The following is a 21484-nucleotide window of genomic DNA, read 5'->3' on the forward strand; positions in this document are numbered from 1 at the left end:
ATGGTTGTCATAAAGATTGCAACAACCGAATATACAGCTGCAAGAAGAATGAGGTCACGTGCATTTCAGCCTGTGGAGTATGTAAAGACCCTATAATGCAATAATTGCATTTACGATGATGTTGAGTCCGAAGAAGGCATAGGCAATGCCTGTTGAAATGTCTGATATTGTGCATTTGAAATAGGCTACCTCTTCAGTGAACATATAGTTATGCGAAATAAAGGCGATTTTGTGCATGAATATTAAAGTGGTGGTGGCGTTTTTCACAAAGCAGAGCCTGTAGTGAATTATAAGTGTTACCAATTAATTGAGAATCATGGAAAACCATTATTAAACACGTCCTAAGTTACTTATGGGCGATAAAAGATTTTTTTTAAATTATTTATTTTTTTTTAATTCGTCAAATTCACAAAGCAGAGTCTGTAGTGAATTATAAGTGTTAACAATCAATTGAGAATCATGGAAAACCATTATTAAACACGTCCTAAGTTACTTATGGGCGGGCGATAAAGATTTTTAAATTTTTTTTTAGAATTTTTTTTAATTCGTCAAATTTAACAGCTTTTTGGGCGGGTTTCCCACAAGAGTTGAACTTCAACATTTTAACACATGTTATTACACACCTTAACAAACATATTGGTGAAGAAATTGTTTGGTAACAATATAGTTCTCAGATTTTCATAAGTTTCCCTTACTACTTGGTCAGATTTTGTTTAGAAAGGACCTAATAACGACGGGAAGTGAAGACCCAAGAAATCCCTGAACTCTCCAAAAGTGGGGAATCCCCCACCAGTTTGGAACCACTACTCAAGCAGCTGTGCAATTACACAAACATGCAGAATATAACTAATTTTGCCATCTTGATAACGGATTACATAAAGCTAGTCTTGGGACTAAAAGCTGTTGCAGTACCAGACTTCAACGCATTTCCCTCGTACTCTGTCTTTTTTCATTTTTTCCAGCCCATCCTAATCAGAGTTGAACTACCAGAAACTTTTTACCTTTTGCTAATTAGATTAGAATTACTGAATTGACCAAATATTGCCAAATCCTCATAGAGATCACTGTACTCATTGAATCACACATTTTCAAGTAGTTTTAGCCAGCCAAGGACAGACTTAATGCTGCTAGTAGATCTGGTTGAGTTATCAACATGTCTGAACATGAATCCCGAAATCACTCCTAGTAGTCCTACCTAAAAGCGACTCTCCTTGACTGGCCAGTTTGATTGCTTTCAAAAGTCTCTCCAGTTCCAATCTGGCTGCGTTGCTGATGCGCAAATCGACCATCGGCTCTTTCAGACGCAAAGTCGTCATTCCGTTTGCAACCATTTTACAGAAAACTCTTTGGATATTGCGCGCTATCTAGAGGAAAAGGAACAAGTAGCATAAGAATGGATTCATTTAAGAGTCGAGAAGTGTGATAAGAATCTCAAAAGCTATCCTCACTGAAGTATGAGGTACGCGACAAAAATGACCAGAGGATCGAGCAACTTCCTATTTCAGGCACTGTGACAATTTTCATTGCCATGTTTATGTACAAAGCAAGAAAAAATCTTAGGCTTACTGTAGACAGGCTTTAAGCCTAACCAATCTTGCTATTACATAGGGATATCTAGCCTCGTGTTTAGGGCTGGGCACAATGATTCAAGTACCCTCAATTTGAATCGGGTATCAAGTCTAATGATTCGAGTCGAGTAATGAGAGGTGATTATTTCCTAGTACTGTAATAATACTCTTCTTACCAACAACCGTTGTATTTATGATAGTTTTGACACTATTTTCTATTATGGTAGCACTGAGACCTTGAATGGTCGTATCACAGCGTACAAAATATGTAGCCTAGTGCCTAGTACAAAGCTACACACATTGATGGAAATGACATTTCTGTGAAGTCGTGACAACTAAATTAACAGCAGTGAATTTCTGTTTCTTTCCAGCCGAGTTTTTCGTAGCTTATGCCTACTGTATATTAATTCCACCAGAACCGGCATCATTACATATTTATCATGAAGGCTATTTGATTAGCGCTATTGCATTCTTCAGTGTTTTGCTTTATGTGCAATCATAAGCAGGTGATACTAAATGAAATTCCATGATTACTGTAAAGCAGATTTTCTGACATTGTGGCAGAGCAGAGTGACTTTCATCAGGTCATTAATACTATTAATTTATCGTAACTAAGTACGGTATGCCTTAGCAAAATTAATTGCGAAGATAGTATCCCCCATCAAAGTGCCGAAATTCCTTTGGGTAGACTTCATTTTCGTGCAGTTATATATCTTTTAACCCTAAAATAGACTACCATTACACCAACAATCGTAAAATAACTTCAGATTTGTATTCTTTTGCGGGTTACAGTGTACATGAATGTATATCGAAGGGGTTAGTGGATAAAAAAGTTTGAGAACCCTTGATATAATTAAATACGAATGAATATGTAGTAGGTGCTCTAAACATAGCACTCTGCAGTCTACCTACATACATACTTTGTAAAAGTTTCCAGATTTATTTCTTGCCGTACACAGCATAAGCATTGCCTCACGATTTTTCTGTACAATGGAGATTGTAGACCGGACAGCCTTCCGTTTTGGACCGGATATGCCCTGAAATGGAACAAATACAGATTAGATCCGTTCAGGATTCATTTATAAATATTATGTTTCAAAACAAAAAAGGATTGTGTTGTTAACCTAAAATGGATGGATCATCGTGATGTATCTCAATTTCGTGATTTAGTATTTGTTTAATTTCTCAATTATGGCTCATTGTAATTGCACACTAATCGACCGTGACAGACATCGCGCATCGCACGCAGGCGCGTAGCCAGCCGAAAATTAAGGGGGGGGTTTGAAATAAAAGGTGGGGGTTTCGATTTTTTCCGAATTTAGTAACGTAGCATCGATTCATTAGGGTTAAGTACATGCGATGCGTAAATAACGATTATACAACATCCCCGTGTTGGCGATTATAGGCGTATGATAAGCTTGTCGGCGAGTCGCAAGTGCTGTTAATTAGCGACTCCCTGATCTGTCGTGAACAATGAAATACGCACGTGTCGAACATTTGAATACGAGCGCTTATCAACGCGCTGAACAATTAAATTCGCGCGCTTATCGAAGCGTCCAACAATTAAATACGCCCGCTCATCAATGCGTCTTGCGTCTTACGTAGCCTCGGCGACGATTTGCGCAAGTAAAAATGTACGAGTTTTTATGGAATACGTGCTATAATGACGCCGATTTCAGGTGGTTCAAACCTTACCTCTTATAACTCAAGCCTATTGGACTATAACTAAAGCCTAGTGGAAATCAATTACGCATGTACGGTGTACGCACGCTTCGAACATGATTGCGGACATTCGATGTCATTCAGTTACGAGATGTCACTCTTTAATCACAATCACTAATCAGCTTATACTTAATAGCATATTATCTAAGCCATCGAGAAATAGGAGCCAAAGCATGGTAGGCCCAAGACGCGGTAGTTAGGCTAGCGATATCTTTTAGTACTAGGCCTATTGCAGATGCGATTGTGTACGCCAGCGAAGATATCGTGCACACCAAGCCAATGCAGATGTGTTGTGAAGGCCAGTGACGATATCGTGCGCACAGGGCCTATTGCAGATGTGATTATTCAAGCCAGCGGAATTAGGCTTGTCGGAGACGCGGTAAATCAGTCTAGCAATGATTGCCGAACGCGCGACAATGAATGACCCGATTTCGCCAATCATCTCAGCGGGAGATCGTGTCGCGTTACATTGTGCAGTGCAATGTCCGTACGCAAATCTCGCTAATTAGCAACACGCCTTTCGTTAATTCGCCGCGCGCAATACTGATAATACGACTTATTGAATTGCAACCGAGTATTAGCGTCAGAGCGGTCATTTAAAAAGAGCAAGGTTTCGCGTTAAAGGAGGGGGTTTCGCGTTTCTAAAGGAGGGGGTTTCGACCCCCGAAACCCCCCCCTGGCTACGCGCCTGATCGCACGTACTCGCCTGGCTGCACGCTGCGTGCGGGAGCTAACGCTGTTTCCTTGTATTTCTTAATCTTTTTAGATCATAGTGTGATTGGGGTCATTGCCTATTAGCATACAATAAAACTGTAATCACACTCATACTGTGTATTGCGTGGGATTTATTACATTGCACGAACTATATCAATCAATCAATAGAAAATGTGAAGGCAAGTTGACCATAACTATACACCATAAACATACACTGTAAAACCCGCAAAACTCGCAAAACTTGCAAAACCTGCAAAACCCGCAAAACTTGCAAAACTCGCAAAACCTGCAAAAGCAAGGCATATTCAGGTAATTGTGAGTATCTTTTGCAATATTGTCTCTGTATGGCCTCGAGATATCATGGATTAAGTTATGAAATCAAACTGTCCACCATAGTTTTGTGGTTGTATAGGAGAGTTTTGCGGTAGTCTACCAGAGTTTTGCGGTTGTCCACCAAAGTTTTGCGGTTGTATAGGAGAGTTTTGCGGTAGTCTACCAGAGTTTTGCGGTTGTATTGGAGAGTTTTGCGGTAGTCTACCAGAGTTTTGCGGTTGTCCAACAAAGTTTTGCGGTTGTATAGGAGAGTTTTGCGGTAGTCTACCAGAGTTTTGCGGTTGTATAGGAGAGTTTTGCGGTTGTCCACCAAAGTTTTGCGGTTGTATAGGTGAGTTATGCGCTAGTCTACCAGAGTTTTGCGGTTGTCCAACAAAGTTTTGCGGTTGTATAGGAGAGTTTTGCGGTAGTCTACCAGAGTTTTGCGGTTGTATAGGAGAGTTTTGCGGTTGTCCACCAAAGTTTTGCGGTTGTATAGGTGAGTTATGCGCTAGTCTACCAGAGTTTTGCGGTTGTCCACCAAAGTTTTGCGGTTGTATAGGAGAGTTTTCTACCAGAGTCACCCTCAAAACCCTGCTAGTTACCACCAAAACCATGCTAGCAACCCGCAAAAACCAGGCATATTCAGTTAAATGCGTGCATCTTTTACAATACTGTCGCTGCATGGCCTGAAGATATCATGGATAAGTTTTGAAATTCAACTATACGCCAAATCTGATGATCTGTACGCGAAACCCACAAAAGCAAGGCATATTCAGGGAATGTGCGCATCTTTTACAATATTGTCACAGTATGGCATTTGAAGACATAGATTAGGCCTATGATCTAATTCAGCATTAGGCAACACTCTCAGAAATTTGAGATGTCTAATGGGACATTCATGTAATTTCTTCACTCAAGTCTTCCAGTTAGTGACTATGACTAAACAATGGATCAAGGTATAATGAGATAGCCAAAACACCTTGAGAAAAAAAGGGGAATAGTTGAGTTTTTCAAGTGTGTCCAAAATTGTTGTTACATCACAAACAATGTACATCATGACCATGTGGTAGCCTACTTCTTGAAATTTTAAGTACCAGTGGAAAGGATGGCAGGAGCAATGGAAAGTACTAAGAATCCTTGTGTTGTTTGCTGCATTGAATGTAGTCAGTGCAATGAATGGACTCATTTTAATTGCCTCAACGTGCATGTAAGTAAGGAAGGAATATATTGCTAGTAAAGAATACATCTTCTTGTGCACAAATTGTTATAATTTTGAAGATACACTGCAACGGATATCTTCCAATTTCAATTTGACTACAATGGATCATTTAGCTCAGCAGGAGACCTTCATGATTGAAGCCCATGATTTACGTGCTCCAAATATAACTGGAACTGCAAAAAATCTGAAAGAAGATGTAGGTGCAGTGAAGATTCTTGAGAAATATGATTCAAAGGTTTTGGCCGAATATCAACCAATATCTCTTGGAACGGATGGAAATTGTTTATATCGCGCAATCTCCCTATTAATGTACGGTTCAGAGAGCATACACATTCATTTAAGGACTCTTGGAGCAATAGAAATACTCAAAAATTCACAATATTACGATGACACTGCAAAAGATTATTCGGACCCCTTCAACGATTGGCGAATAGTAAATCCAGGAATATCGGAACTGATATCATCAGCTTGTCATTATGGCTCACATTCAGACATTTATCATGCTCATGCCGTTGCAAATTTCATGGGCATATCATTAGTATCGTACATGCCATCAGTGGGACCTCAGGACATGCGAGCTCCAGCCTATTGCAAGAAGATTGGAGATTTGCGCAAATTACCTTCGGGATCAGTCATATTGTGGTCCAACACATCACCAAATGAATTTGAATATAATATTTATCATTTTGTGGTGTTAAGGAAAAGGCATCAACCTGCATGCAATGACTCAGAGACACTAAAGACTTCAGTGTCCAATACTACGGCAGTTGAGGTGGAGCAGAAAGGTACTTCCACACCTTCCATTGAAAGTTTGGATACTAGTCGTGACAGCGAGGAGCCTAAAATTGATGTAGATAGTAGTTGTTTGAAGCCTACTAATATGCAAGCTCTGCCTTGCAAAAAATATCTTCCATTCAGAGAAATATTAACCAAGCTTTCCTCTTCCGGGGAAAATCCCAAATGGATTGAAGGAAGATGTGTATGTATATGTCTCCTTCAAAGACAATGAACAATGCAAATCTAATGGACATCAAAGGGATTTTACGGATGACTGTGGGGCTTGGGAAAAATGTAGTTTCACATACAAATATTATTTGAAGGAAACCAAGGAGTACATTCACAAGCGTAAGGGTATTTTTGGCAGGAAAAAAATAATTGACGGTGAAAGTACCTTCACTCCTATAAAAAATTTGGTTCGTGATGACGTAATCGAAATCTCTAGCTACTATGCAAAACTTAAAGCAGACAACACATACCAGAGAAGGATATCGTGGATTGAGGGAAATATCTGTGCAATAGCAGAATATATTGGAAAATTTCCAGGTTACAAAAAGCAGGGCAATTCCAAAATCCCAGGTATATATGTTCGGACATATAAGGAAGTAAGGGACAAGCTGAAATCAACTTCAGACAGATTGCCACCCAAAAAAAAGATATACGAAATTATTGTGCGCAAGTAAAAATGATTTATTAGATGGGCCGAGGAATTTACAGCAAATTTATAACTACAGGAGAGGTAACAGCAATACTGCAAATAAATCAGTGGCAGATGACTACAATCAAGTATTGAGCATGGTATGTAGCCATCCATTTGTTAAAGACGGTAGATTCAGCAAGGCAAGACAGAATCTGTTTCGATAATATTATATATTAAAGAACAGATCGAGGACGTCAAGCGATTTTGTGCACCAGGGCATACAGTACTTGGAATTGACAAGACCTATAATTTGGCCAAAAATGTCTATGTTACGGCAACTGTATATAAGAATTTATCGATCCTTAAAACGGACACGCAATGCCATCCAATTTTCCCAGGTCCAATATTAGTTCATTCAAATTCAAGAATAACAAGTTTCTCATATTTTTTTTATCATCTGCAAACTGTTTTAAAAGATCACCGATTCCGGATGTATGGGACTGACGACGAGATTGCGATCCACTCTGCGTTTAAGAACTGTTTCCCGTCGGCTCGTCATGTCCCATGTGCAAATCATTTGAAAAAGAATTTGGAAAAATATTGCACTGACAAGGTACCAATGACTTTGAAAGTAAGAACGAGGTTGGTAAAAAATATCTTTGCTGTCACGGAGAGCATTGATGAGGTAGAATTTGACTTGAAGGCAAACCTTCTGCTTCAAACGATGTCATCGCAGGTCCGCTTATATGCTGAGAGACAGATTTTTCCTGTTTTACGGTGGAACGTCTGGCCATGTAAAAGTGAAATAGGCTTGTGGACTAATAATAACTGTGAATCCTTCAACGCAGTTATGAAAAGGGTAACGGAGAGAAAAATAAAGTCGGTGCCTAATTTAATAGGGGAGTTATACGACCTAGTTACTGCCATGTTTGGTGATGTTAAAAAGTGTTTGATTGGAGTAGGTAGCCACCGGCTGTATGGTGACTATGTGAAGTTTCAACAAACCCCGAACGATTGGATTGGAAAAAGTCAAGCGGCTAAAGACAACTATTGGAATAGATTCAATCAGGCCAAATTAAAATCAAATTTTATTATGTCAACAGATGGAGGACTGATTGTAAAGGCACCACCACCCATTGGCTCTGGCAAGAAACCAAATGAATTAAAGAGAAAGTCACTAAGAAAAAGGAATGAAAACGATGACAAAAGGAGGAAGATCTGATTGGGATGATATAATATGGATTGACATTACATGAATGTTCAATAATATGGATTGAAATTACATGAATGTTCAATAATATGGATTGAAATTACATGAATATTCAACTAGACATTCCACATTTCTGAGGGTGTTGCCCTAATGCTGAATTAGATCATAGGCCTAATCTATGTCTTCAAATGCCATACTGTGACAATATTGTAAAAGATGCGCACATTCCCTGAATATGCCTTGCTTTTGTGGGTTTCGCGTACAGATCATCAGATTTGGCGTATAGTTGAATTTCAAAACTTATCCATGATATCTTCAGGCCATGCAGCGACAGTATTGTAAAAGATGCACGCATTTAACTGAATATGCCTGGTTTTTGCGGGTTGCTAGCATGGTTTTGGTGGTAACTAGCAGGGTTTTGAGGGTGACTCTGGTAGAAAACTCTCCTATATAACCGCAAAACTTTGGTGGTCAACAGCAAAACTCTGGTAGACTACCGCAAAACTCTCCTATACAACCGCGAAAGTATGGTGGACAACCGCAACACTCTCCTATACAACCGCAAAACTCTCCTATACAACCGCAAAACTTTGGTAGACTACCGCAAAACTCTGGTGGACAGTTTGATTTCATAACTTAATCCATGATATCTCGAGGCCATACAGAGACAATATTGCAAAAGATACTCACAATTACCTGAATATGCCTTGCTTTTGCAGGTTTTGCGAGTTTTGCAAGTTTTGCAAGTTTTGCGGGTTTTGCGAGTTGTGCGGGTTTTACAGTGTCCCGTATATAACATCATCATCAATTCACCATCAGGATACTGAGCGAAATCCATAGCGTTAATTCAAAGAGCAGTAATTTTGACCATTTTCTTCGACCGTATAGTATCTGACAATCGATGCAGTTGAATACCAACGATTTCTGAATATCAGATCAGATCTGATCCAGATCCTATTCCATAAAAAATAAAGGACAAAACAAACAAGACTCATGTATGGCAACCCTGGTTGCTTATTATTGATCGCAGTTAAAGTCAAAGATGACAAGAAAACAGGGAGAACCAAAATCATGTTACCAGTAAACTTTTCGCATGCGGGCTCACAAAAAGGTAAAGAACCGGAGCAGAATAGATGTACCGGTAGCAATATTTCTCACCTGTAGTTCAGAATTCAGATGAACGACTTCAACCAAGCATACAATCCTCATGTTGTAAGCAAATCTTTTACAAGACTTTATACCAGGAGGCTTAGGTAATAGAAGAAAAAATGAACATAAATTAGTGCGGGACCATCAAGGTAAAGAGGTTGATTCCGGACACATGCAGATTACCATAGTATTTCGCTTCAATTAGACGACTCGTATTAAAGCGAAATGCCGATAATCTAATCCTAGTCTGTAATTCCTGAAGAAATTTTTCTATGATTTCATTTAGACCAACTTCCTTAGAATTATCATGGTGAAATAATATACTAAGAAAAAGTTAAATCAAGTCCCTGCATTGATTCGATTTTTTTAGTACGCATTTCATCAATATTTTTAATAAGTTTCTTTAGACTCTCGCGGGCCGCACAGAACGGCGTTGCGGGCCGCATGCGGCCCGCGGGCCGTAGTTTGCCCACCCCTGGATTAGGGTATGGATTGGATTTACCGATTTTCTGGGACATTAATATGTCGTGTGGCGAATGGTGACAGACTCTATCCAGATCAGTTATTGATGTACTTATAGTGCACTACACTATGGCTCACTCGGTGCAAATGAACATGAGAGATGCAGCCCTATGCTAAGTTAGGCTTACCATATTTTGAAAATGCAGAAAGAGGACACTTTTTCAGAAATTTGCAAGATACAAAACAGGAGTAGAATTCTCAAAAACCGGTGAATTTTTCCCACTTTGCGGTCGGTTGAGTAAAAAAAAAGGTCATCACTTCTGCTCAGAGCTCAAAATACCGTTTTTCTCTCCGCATTGCCAGATGGATTTATTGCATGCGCATTATGCTTGCAAGGGTGCTTCTGGGTTTACCGACTATCAGTAATTCGAGTCAACATCCAAATAATATTTTAATTCGTCTTCACACCCTCTCAGATTTCTCTACAATATCATGTACAACTAAAGTACCCAATTCTGAGTAGAGTAGAATAGAATAGAATAGAATAGAATAGAATAGAATAGAATAGAATTAATATAACTTTACTGATCAGTTCTTGAGCAATTGCAGTATGAAGAATGAGGATTTCGTGCTTACTCAACCATGAAATTTGCGTATAATTATAACTGCTAAAATCATTTATACAGGCTGCAGGTAGTAATGCTGGTAAGCAATGATTGGTGGTACATGTTCTTCACTTTCCCCTCCGCATTACAGAATCAAGGTTCAAATCTTGATTTGAAAATTGACAGACCAGTATGTTCAAATCAGTGATGCGTGACTATATTTCTGAGCTCTCTGGCACGACTCTATCTAACTCAAAATTCATAAGTAAGTTGTCATATGAAAGCTGTTACCAATTATAATCCATCAGAATTGGTTATGAATTGAATATAAGACAGGGACACGGTTAAAAATGTACTTTGACACTTTATGCAGAACAGGTCATCAGGTCATGCACTATTTAGAGCGCATCTTTTCAATGAAGTTTTAGACAAGTGGCAGTCAAATATCACATGCGATATACCAATTCAGCAACGTTCTACTCATTCCAAGTTTCCATTTGACACCTTCCTCGGAAAAATCGGTTCAAATAGAATTACGCTAGGCAGAGTTGCATATTTATTACGCATGGCTGATTTTGAAAACATGATGACTTTGAATTGACATTCGACCCCTAAGCCCCATTAGATAAGTTAAAATTTTAGGTCGGTCAATCACAATAAGCATATACCAAAACATCTTACTACAGAAATTTAGGTCTGCCCGGCAGCAATTTGATCACTATAATTATATAATGTAATTACAATTAAATACAGGTTCCAAGCAGTATAGCGTCACGGCCGAGTGAGCACAAAATACATTTTTCAACTTGCTATAACTCTAACGAATTGTCCGATTTTCTTGAAACAAGGTTTGTTATGCACCAAATTTAATGCCTGATAGATGTGACCTGATGGATGTGAAGATTTTCAATTTGATCTAAAATGGCGTGGAGACGTGCGTTTGCATGTTGAGAGGGAATTACTCATAGGTCACATAGGTTAATGCTGCTAAATACAGTGAATTTATTACTTACACCATGACATATTATAGACTGAATATAACTTGAACTGCTAAAATGTAGGCGACGTTGTGAGACTATGGTGAATAATTGTTGAAGACGCAGGATCACGCCGACTTGGTAGCCAGTTGCACGCGATCACGCCGTCCCGGGTCGTTAATTTCATTAAAAAATTGAATTGAAAAAAAAAAAAAAAATTGAAAAAATAAAAATTCAAAAAGTCAAAAAGTCAATGTTCTCAGCCACCCCAAATGCTATATTCCAGTTAGTATGTGGTATATAATGTTTTGACCTAATCCTCTAGCCAGGATCTATTGATTACTGTCTGTTGGTAAAGTACTTGCACCTTACCAGTTGCTATAACCAGTAACCATTAGCATCTGATCTCCTCTCCTTTCCTCTCCTCTCCTCTCCTCTCCTCTCCTCTCCTCTCCTCTCACTGGCTTAACACAGTCATTTGAAGTCAGTAACCTTGCTTGTCACGCCGCTAAATAGACCCTGTCACGCGATAAAAGCTTCTATCACGCAGGATTTATTTCAAAAAAGGACGGAGATTCCAATCAGGCAGTGAGCTATATAATTCACATAAGGCCCGTAGCCAACAGCTATATTTTCAATAGTAGTATTTCACTAAAGCATGGCATCATTATTCGGGTGAAAAATCAAGAATCTCCAATACAAAATACGGCCCTCGTTATATCGAAATCACGCTGACAACTCTGATTTTAATAAAGAGGCAGAGCAGAGGTTACCATGACTGAGTGGAATTAGTTTGTCGTCAGTTAATTCTCTCTTACAACAGCAAAACCAAAACTGCAAAGTAGGTTAATTTTACGACAGTACAGTATTACTAATCTATGAGTTAAATTTGAGCATTAAATTGACACGAAGAACATGACATTGAAAATACCCTGAAAGAAACTGAATCGAGTGGAAAAACAGACTATAAAAACTGATCAGATAACGTAACGCATAAAACCTAAAACACGTCTCAGCTCCCGGTCCGTCAAGACACCCTGTGTTCATATACAGAAATAAAATCAACGTCTTCACACGACTGTATTCGATATACGCACCTCAATACGATAGAGAACGCATCATATCGATATTTATGTAATTTTAACTGAAACTGAAACCTTTACTTATGAACAGTAAACCGAAATCCGACCAAATTTGTAATGCCAACACGTCCAGGTTCGCAGATTTAATTTGCGGACTAACGGGGCTCGTTCACTTTCGGACCAAATTCGATGAAGCCTTACTGCGAAAATGACGTTTTGGTCCGAAAGTGAACGAGCCCCGTCCCGGTCCGTATTGGGGCTTATCGAGTCGCGTCGGTCGCAGGCGGACAGAGCTATCGGCGTTTTTTTTCGATCTCTGCTTGTTCGGGTTGGATTCCATGGCATATTTGTTTTGTGATTTTTTTCGGGTGGGTAGGACGTCAGTCAATTCTTCTGACTCTTCTCGTAAGTCCTTGAACCAAGAGATCGCTCAATACAGAACTTATTCGTAGTTGTTTTTCTTCGGTAAATAAAAATGAGTCGGATCTACCCATTCGAGACAGACACGATAGATTTGCAGTCTCGCGATCGAGAGGGACCAGGTCTCGTGCAATATTGCCTAATTAGTAGTTACTGTAGCTTGTAGCATACCGCTCCCTGATTAGTCAGCGTCCGAAAAGCATCGCCGTTGTTTTAACAACATGTTTTGGTCCGTTAAATGACGTTAAATGAGACGGCATCTAGCGGCGCATGATATTTTTGGTGGCACTACAACACAACGAAGAGGGAACGTGTTTCAAGGTCTCGATCGCGTGACTGCGGACATCGGTGTATCAGACGTCGCCGAAGATGTGTATTCGGCTCGTCTGTTGTGGTGATCTCTTGATTGCCGGCGCGCGGGTCCGCGAACACGTTGCGTATTGACCGAGACTGGGAGCGGAGCTAGCTAGTCGACAGCACAGTCGGACTCGCTGGTAATCAAAGCCGGCTGCACACTGGCTCTCGCGACACGGCAAAACGACGAGAGAGAGAACGAGAGAATCGCGCCCGTCTGTGACAAAGCGATGCGTTTTGTAACATTTTCTGTTCTTCTGTTCCGGCCTTTCGCCGGCCGTAATTTGTTGCTCTAAAATGTCGATACAAATAAATTCAATCTGTATACCGTCGTTTGCAATTCCGTCGTGTCGACAACATCCATCCAGCGGCGTGATCGATTTATGCTACACTACGACCAGGAGAGACGTGTTACAGGCTCTTCTTGACAGTGTGACTGCCGTCGCCGAAGGTGTGTATTCGACGCGCTTGTTCGCGAGATCCCCTGCCTGCCTGCCTGCCTGCCTGCGAGTGCGAAAGAGGCGGGCGGGCGGGCGGGCGGGCGGGCGGGCGGTAGGTATGGTTACGTTACGCCCTGCCTAGAATGCTGATGACATCGCCGGAGCAAAAGATGACGTTACGAGGAATTGAAAATAGCTTCTTTCTACACAGGCCGGCGAGACCCGGACCGATAACCACTGCTTTACAGCGACAAGTTTCTTTGGCGCCGTTGTGTGTGGCCAAATTAGGACTGTTCGAATTTTTTTTTCAGATTACATTGACTACTTGATAAATTTTTAGGTTGATTAAAAAACGCTGCACACCAACTTCGGCTCATTTCCAACCGCTAGAAGCGAAGTTATTGCGGTAAAAAATTTTGGATTTGAATAAAATAGTATTTACGGTGACCAGGTAGGCGATAATTTTCGATCGCTGAAATTTCCTCGAAAATTTCCGTTTAACGGAATCGCGCGAAAAATTATTGTCAAATCACAGAATATGAGTGTCAAGGGGCCCTTCCTCCCCATCGCTTCTCGGCCTTTATGGCTAAGATCAAGTCACGAAAGCTCTACGTTCGTTCAACCGAAGACGCCGCCCACGCCGGACTACTCAACTCGACAGGAAGATTCTTCGACCGCCTCCGTCTCAGCAGCCGCTTGCCGCGCCTCTGCCGTGGGTCATCTGAACACCATCTCCTGCTACAACGTTGGAATCTCCGGAAAGGTTAGTTATTCCGGAGCTACAATTCCAACGCCGGCCAGAGATTCCTTGTTGCTCAACTAAGGCGTAGCCGTCTACGCTGCAACAAGGGATAAGCAACGAAGAAGTCCATCAATTCCGTTGCTTTTGCCACGGTACGGTGTGATTTGAACACGTCGTTCAACCACCGGAGTGATCTTGGATCGCTTGCCTTAACTGTTCGTTTATAGCAGAAAGGCTGCCGTGTGTAACTCTGGTCGAGGCCCTACACGTCGGGATTCCTCGCCACCTCGCTGCAAAGCATCTTCAAAGCAGCGAGACGAACTGCTACGCCGTCCAAAACAACATCATAAGAAGCGGAATATCAAGAACACCAAGACCGCTTCGTAAGGACGGCGTAAGATCGACGGCGAATCGTTGGGAATTAACATCTATATCAAGAAAGAGCCGTCGATCTGCAAAGGCGAGGAAAACCCGGGTGTTAACGCGCATTCGTAAGGTAAATTTCGTTTTTACCGTTCGCGTTAACATACGTGTAGGGCGTAGCAGTAGCGCTGCTGACGCGGGGGCAATCAAGTCCGGCGTGGGTATACAATTACGTCTGGCCTGCATCCTAACGCGTTCGCTATTCCTTTGTGAACCCTTAGTTAACCTTTTAAGTGTAATTGTCCGTTTGTATTCGTTTGTATTGTATTCGTTTGTATTGTGCTCTTTCCTATCCACTCTAATAGCGAACGCCGGTGCAGGCCCCTTAGTCTTTGCTTCTTGTTATTGTACCACTTCTAATTTCATTTCGTTTAATTGTATTCGTGATTTGATTTTGGCTGTATTCATATTATTTGTAATAGGTCGCGACTCGGTCACCTTTAGGCCTAGATTCCGCAATTTTCTTCGATGGCTAGTGGAAACTCAAGCCCTCTCGTTGTTCCGTACCACGGTCCAGGAACGAGCGTTGATGTCGCGTGTCCGAAACTAAATTGCGGTGCGTCCTTTTCTGCAGCCATAAGCTTAGCGGAACACTTGGCTTTTTTGCACCGCTGTGACAGTCTTATATACAAGTGTATGAAATGCGGTAATTTCTTTTCTGATTCTGATCATAAAATAAGCTGTCACTATAGGCGGTGCAAGGGCACGCGACATCATAGTTGGTTTGCCTGTCCCACTTGTGGAAAGTGTTTTAACGCGATTCCGAAAGCGAAGGACCATTTTAAATCCAGTCACCCCGAGTCCGCTCTCCCCTTGGACTCGGCTTTTAAGCAATCTGGAATCCCCTCTGAAATTTTATTGACGGTCCCCATTAAATATAACGGCAAGGATGCAACTAGGTATCCTTGCCCAGTTACCGGGTGCAATAAGCAGGGCTTCCCGTACAAATTGTTGGTTTCTCTTCAGAAGCACATTTGTAGCAAGCACGACATCACAAAAAATCTTATAAATTTTGATGTCGTGTGCGGCAGGTGTGACCAATGGACAATTCTTGCGCAGCCAGACATGATCGCTGCCAAGAACCATTGGTCCGCCTGCCGCCTACGGGAAGCTGTGCCTGCACCCGGTAACTTATCCCCAACCACGTCCACGACTGTTTCGCGAGTCGACTCGATCTCCCCTATTTCTTCGCGTTCTGTAGTCCCCTTTGCCGTTGACGCAGCGGAAAACTCTCCTACTTCTTTTCCCGGTACTATACCGGACCCTGCCTTATCCGTGGCCAATCTCTCACTCTCGTCGGATACCACCTCCTTGGTAACCGTGTCATCTAGGCCTTGGTCACGGATTTCGAATAAATCTCGACGCTCTGTCAATTCTTGTAAAAAGTCAAAAAATAAAATAAAGTCCATGAGATTCTATCCCTCTTCTAGTAGTAACAGCTCCGTGTCTTCTGCTACATCCTCTGGGCCGCGCGACTCGCCAACAGTCGTGACGTCACCAAATTCCTCTGCGCCCCGAACCCCTTCCCCTATCCTTATCAGCCGATTCCCGGTCCGTAGGCCAGTCGCTGGGGCCTTCCCTGCCGCCCGTGCCTGGCTTCGGACTGCCGGGGATAGCAGACAGTCCCTAGGCCGACGTACCACACCCCCGAAAATTGTGGTTTCCCCCCCAAGGGAGTTTACTCCCTCCCCACCCCAAACGTTAGTGAAGAGACGTTTGACCCCTGTCTCTTCACCAAGCCCCATTCCATCGCTTTCGGAATTGTTTAAAGCACCTTTGCCTGGCAGCCCGAGCTCTACTCAAGAGCTCCTTGCCAGGTTGGACCGGGGAAGTCCCTTCCCCACCACACGCGATGATCTGAAACAGATATCGTCGGCGGGATCGAGTCCGAACATCGTAGACTCGCCTCCCGTCGGTCAGGGCATGTCTCCCTCGCGCCCACTTGCGGACGAGACATGTGCTGTGGCGGCTGGACCAGCGGTCGAACGCTCCGAAGTTACCGGAGCTGTCGGCGGCTGTGAAAGCCCGACGAGATTGTCTCCTTCGGTAAATGCACGCGACCAAATAGATGTCGACGTGCCTTCTCCCGAACCGAGCGCACCTCGTGCACAAGTCGATCTGCGCGAGTTGCGCTCGGAGCTTGCGGACTTGGTGTCAGAATGTCCTCACACCATCGAGGCTTTCGGGCACCTTGAACGTGAGCTGGAGCTCTGGACTGACCGTGCCTCTGATTGCAGCCGCCCTCCCGGCCGTAAACGCCCTAGGAACCGATACTCGCGCGAAGCACAACGCCGTGCTAAGGTCAATCAATTGAATGGCCAGCGCGAGTGTCGACCTGGGGCAGCCCAACATCTTCGGTCCGCTTTCTGGCGCAATCAGAAGGAAACGGTCAGACAGATCATCGAGGATGATTCTGGCGGTAAACGGTGCGAAATTCCTGCCGACATAATCGAGCGGAAATTTCGTGCTGACGCCGCCGCTGACGTCACTGATAATATTGCTGCTTTTCCTCGCTGGATGTCTCAGCACAGTTACCAGGGCAACCTGGCTTCTGCTGTTGACGACGAGTCGATTACTTCATCAGAGGTAGCAGGAGTGCTGGCGACCCTAAACACCAGTAGTTCGCCAGGCTCCGATGGTCTCACCTATGGATTTTGGAAACGCTTAGACCCCAAGGGAGAAATCCTCTCTGAGCTTTTCGAAGTCTGTAGGCGTTGCCGACGTATTCCACTTGTGTGGCGCTCGTCGCGGGTAATCCTGATTCCAAAGGACCGCGACGGCGACATGCAAGACGTCGGTAACTGGAGACCCATCGCGCTATCCAGGACGCTGTACAAGATCTACGCGTCCGTAATCGCTCGCCGTCTTCAGAGCTGGGCTTCCGATGGAGACGTTATCTCCATGGAACAAAAGGGGTTTGTTCCGCGAGAGGGGGTCTTCGAGCACGTGTTCATGCTTGAGTCCTTGCTTGCGGATGCCAAGTCGTCAAGGCAGGATATTTATCTTGCCTGGCTTGACATCCGCAATGCATTCGGTACCGTTCGGCATGGATCCGTGATCGAGGTCCTGAAGCACTTTAACGCCCCGGAGTATCTGGTGGAGGTGATGACCGATATCTACGCGTCTAACGTGTTTGCAGTCGCGACCAGCTCTGGTCCGACAGACCCCATTCCAGCGGGGAAGGGTGTCCGTCAAGGATGCCCTTTATCGGCCATCACCTTCAACCTGGTCATGGAGGTTCTCCTGCGTGGCGTTGCTGGGCTTCAAAGCAGCGGTTATCGGTTTTCTGCAGCGGATGGCGTCACCGTCAGAGTTCAGGGTTACGCAGATGACACCTGTCTGTGTGCTTCGTCTCGCGACCAGCTTCAAGCACAACTAGATCTGTGCGATGAATTTTCTCGGTGGTCTGGTATGAAGTTCAAGCCCGCCAAGTGTCGTGTTCTTGCCTTGGGTTTCAAGGGAAGCCGATCGATCGTGGACTCGGCCCCGTTCTGCCTCGATGGTGGCGAGGTCCGGGTCCTCGATCGTGACTCTTTCTGGCGATACCTGGGCAAGAACATGGGTTACCAGGCAACCGAGAAAGGTGGGAAGGCCCTTAAAACTTTCGAGGCCTATTGTGACAGACTTTTCCTGTCACATCTCACCTCATTTCAGAAGCTGCTCGCACTGAAGAGGTTCGTTATTCCAAGAATCCTTTTTCAGTTGAGAATCCGCAAGTTTTTCCGAAGCGATCTGCGTCGCCTGGATGCGCGTATCCGCACGTTGGTGAAGGCGGAATTCCGCCTCCCTAACAGAGCGTGTCAGCCCTTCTTCCATGCTGGGCTGACGACTGGCGGTCTGGGGATTCCCAACCTCTGCTGCGAAGCAGATGTGTTGAGGCTTTCCCAGGCCGTCAAAATGGTCAATTCCACTGACCCCTCTGTGCGGGCGGTTGCGCGTGGAAGGTTGGCGCTGGTCGTCCGGAGGACTTGCCGAGTCCCAGAGGCGTCGGAGACCCTGACAGTCGAGTTCTTGAACTGCGTGAGTCTAACAGGGCACGATTCCAGGGCGTACGGAGACGCCTACGGGCTTTGGACCGAGGTCCGACCCGTTGCTAGGCGTCTCGGTGCTCGCTGGTTCGTGACCGAAGACGGGCTCTACCAGTTGGCTCTAGGCGCCGACTGCTGTCAGGATTTGGGTCGTTTAACCAAATTCCTTCACCTGAAGGTGAACCAACGTTGGAAGACACGGTGGATGGAGCTTCCCGACCAGGGCAAAACTGTGGAGTGCCACAGCCGGTACGGGAGCTCCAATCGCTTCCTCCGGTCTTCCAACGTCCTGACGGCAGTCGAGCGTAGCTGGATGCTTAAAGCTCGACTGAATCTTCTGCCGCTCCGGTCGATCCGGGGTCGGTTTAGAAAACGTGTGGAGCCAAGTGTGGTCTGCTGCAAGTGCGGACAGCATACTGAGACCCTGCCCCACGTACTGAACCACTGCCTGCCAGTGATGGATAGCATCACGAACAGGCACAATTCGGTACTTGGGGTGCTCCTGGACTGTATACCAAGCTCCTCTTCTTTTTCCAGATTCGATGTGGACCGCGTTTGCGAGGAGCACGCCACATTGGCCAACAGGCGGCTGAGGCCCGACCTCATCTTAGCGGATCGTCGCCGGGTCTTGGTCATCGATGTGGTGTGCCCCTTCGAGAATGGAGTAGCCAGTATGGACGCTGCCGTTGCACTGAAACACTCAAAGTACAAGGACCTCTGTGAGTCTCTCCGCGTTGCCACGGCCAAGGTGGTGGAGATGCATACGTTCGCGGTCGGGTCCCTGGGGAGTTACCACCCCGGGAACCTGACCACCTTACGTGCAATGGGTGTTTCGGTCTTCGAGTCCAGACTGGTCTCCGAGCGAGCCGTGGTCGCTTCTCAGCGCGGCTCTCATCGTGTCTGGAAGGCTTGGTGTAGTGTGCGGGACCACGAGAGGACTTGATCCCCCCCTTCACGTGCTTTTTATTTGTTATGTGTTTTGTGTTCTGGTTATTAGCTTAGTCCGCTAGCCATCACGGGGTTCGACTGCAGGCAACTGGACACTGGATTGATTCACGGAACTCCTCCCCAAATTAACATAAATGGACCCCTGATAGTTTTAGTTTTCGAATTTAGTTTCAGAGTGGTACTAAATGCTAAGGGGAGGAGTTCCCCCACCTCATGTTGCATAACTTCATTTTTGGATTTTCATCACCACAATACTTATGATAATGCCCGCAGTCGGACCTCGCCAGTTCGCCCCCTTATTTTTGTGTTGTTTGTCGGCCTCCACCACATATATTGTGTGTTTTTGGTGGAGGCCTTTGTTTGTTGGTGCCCCCCGTCCCCGGGCGAACTGGCCATGTCTTCTCTGGCCCATGTCAATTATATTATCGCATTTTTCAGTATGTGATTTTCGCCATTTATTTTGTGTTAAATAAAATCTTTTCCCCGTCACCGTAAATGGCGGGTATTGTTCTGTGATTATGTTCTGCATTTTCACAAGGTGACCGAAGTCGCGACTGTATTTATTTCAACGTGCAATTTCATTTCATTGAATTTTTGCCGAAATAAAATATTACAAACAAAAAATCTGTTCTTTATAGGTTAATACCTGTAACGGGGGTCATCGACCCCCTCTGTGTATTAATTTGATTTTTGCAGCGTTGGTGGAGTGTTTGCGGCTTGCTGCGCCTCCGCCGTGGGTCATCTTGGTATTGCAGTACCTCCAAGTTTGGCCTGCACGCTCCGACGTGTCGGAGTATACTACTCACATCATCATGACTGAAGTAAGAACGGGGATTTAATTTGTCACATTCCGGACACCGTATCGTGTAGGTGTATGTCGTTCGACGCAGCTCACCGATCCGCAGCAAGTCGTTTGCAAGCAATAACGGTCGGTGACAGACACCCGCTGAGCAACAAGGCAGCGCCTACCGGTCGGCCGGCGCACCACCCGTGGGTGGGATTGAGGGTTGAGGCCGTCTCCGTCAACACGCAACATATTCGCCAACACACGCCACGCCCCGCCCGGCAACCGAGAGATCTCGCGAACAAAGGATTCGAATACACATCTTCGGCGACGTCTGATAAAGTGAGACCCGGAATTGCTCCCGCCGTTCACCCGCATCGCAGCAAACGCAGCAGAGCACGCATCATGTCATTCATTTGGTAGGAAAAAAGCCGAGCGCACTCAGCACCAGAGAAAAAAAGATACATATTTTTTTTTTTTTTTTTTTTTTTAGGGGTAACCTGGTGGAACCGCAGTAAACCACCACCCCGTTACGCTTGTGGCAGTATCATGGCATCACACCATGAACTATCCACAAGCGCCTTTAATAGGTCACTCCTGGGTCCAAACGTACTCAGGAGCTCCCATCTTCAGGTTACTTCTGGTTGCGTTCCCTTCTGTGTTTCTCTCACTTTTTGGTACTAGCAGCTGTCACAAGCAGGCTTTGGCTGGGGGCGTCTGCGGAGGCTTGTCCCGCCGCCACCATACTTGTGACTGGGATACTGGCCAGTCAAGCTGACGAGATCCCGGGGGTCGGAATATGAAGGCCCGAAGGCCATACTCTTCCTAGGTGTGAGAGTGATTGGAAGTATCGGTTGTACCGCGAGGGTTTCGCATCGATCAGCGCCTCTCTGGCCGATGCTTAT

At 44.4% G+C, this 21484-nt stretch overlaps 1 protein-coding gene and 1 non-coding gene across 2 annotated transcripts in view; one reads left to right on the plus strand and one right to left on the minus strand.

The window, feature by feature from the left end:
- The window catches only part of LOC145455751 (uncharacterized), a 31130-nt gene extending 21523 nt beyond the window's left edge, over positions 1-9607 (minus strand). Inside the window, exons 1-3 of the mRNA XM_080333729.1 lie at positions 9324-9607; positions 2489-2605; positions 1196-1364 (exon numbers count right to left, since the gene is read on the minus strand). Coding sequence (XP_080189855.1) covers positions 1196-1364; positions 2489-2605; positions 9324-9374 — 337 coding nt within the window. The 5' untranslated portion in view covers positions 9375-9607. The remainder of the gene's footprint in view (positions 1-1195; positions 1365-2488; positions 2606-9323) is intronic.
- Positions 9608-20375: 10768 nt separating this feature from the next.
- On the plus strand, positions 20376-20575 carry LOC145456605 (U2 spliceosomal RNA). The gene has a single exon (XR_013920664.1). It is a non-coding gene; the product is annotated as a U2 spliceosomal RNA (small nuclear RNA).
- The last annotated feature ends 909 nt before the right edge of the window (positions 20576-21484 follow it).

This window comes from Botryllus schlosseri, chromosome 14 (assembly GCF_051294905.1).
Source record: "Botryllus schlosseri isolate E-star chromosome 14, Bs_hap1, whole genome shotgun sequence".
NCBI classification, from domain to species: domain Eukaryota; kingdom Metazoa; phylum Chordata; class Ascidiacea; order Stolidobranchia; family Styelidae; genus Botryllus; species Botryllus schlosseri.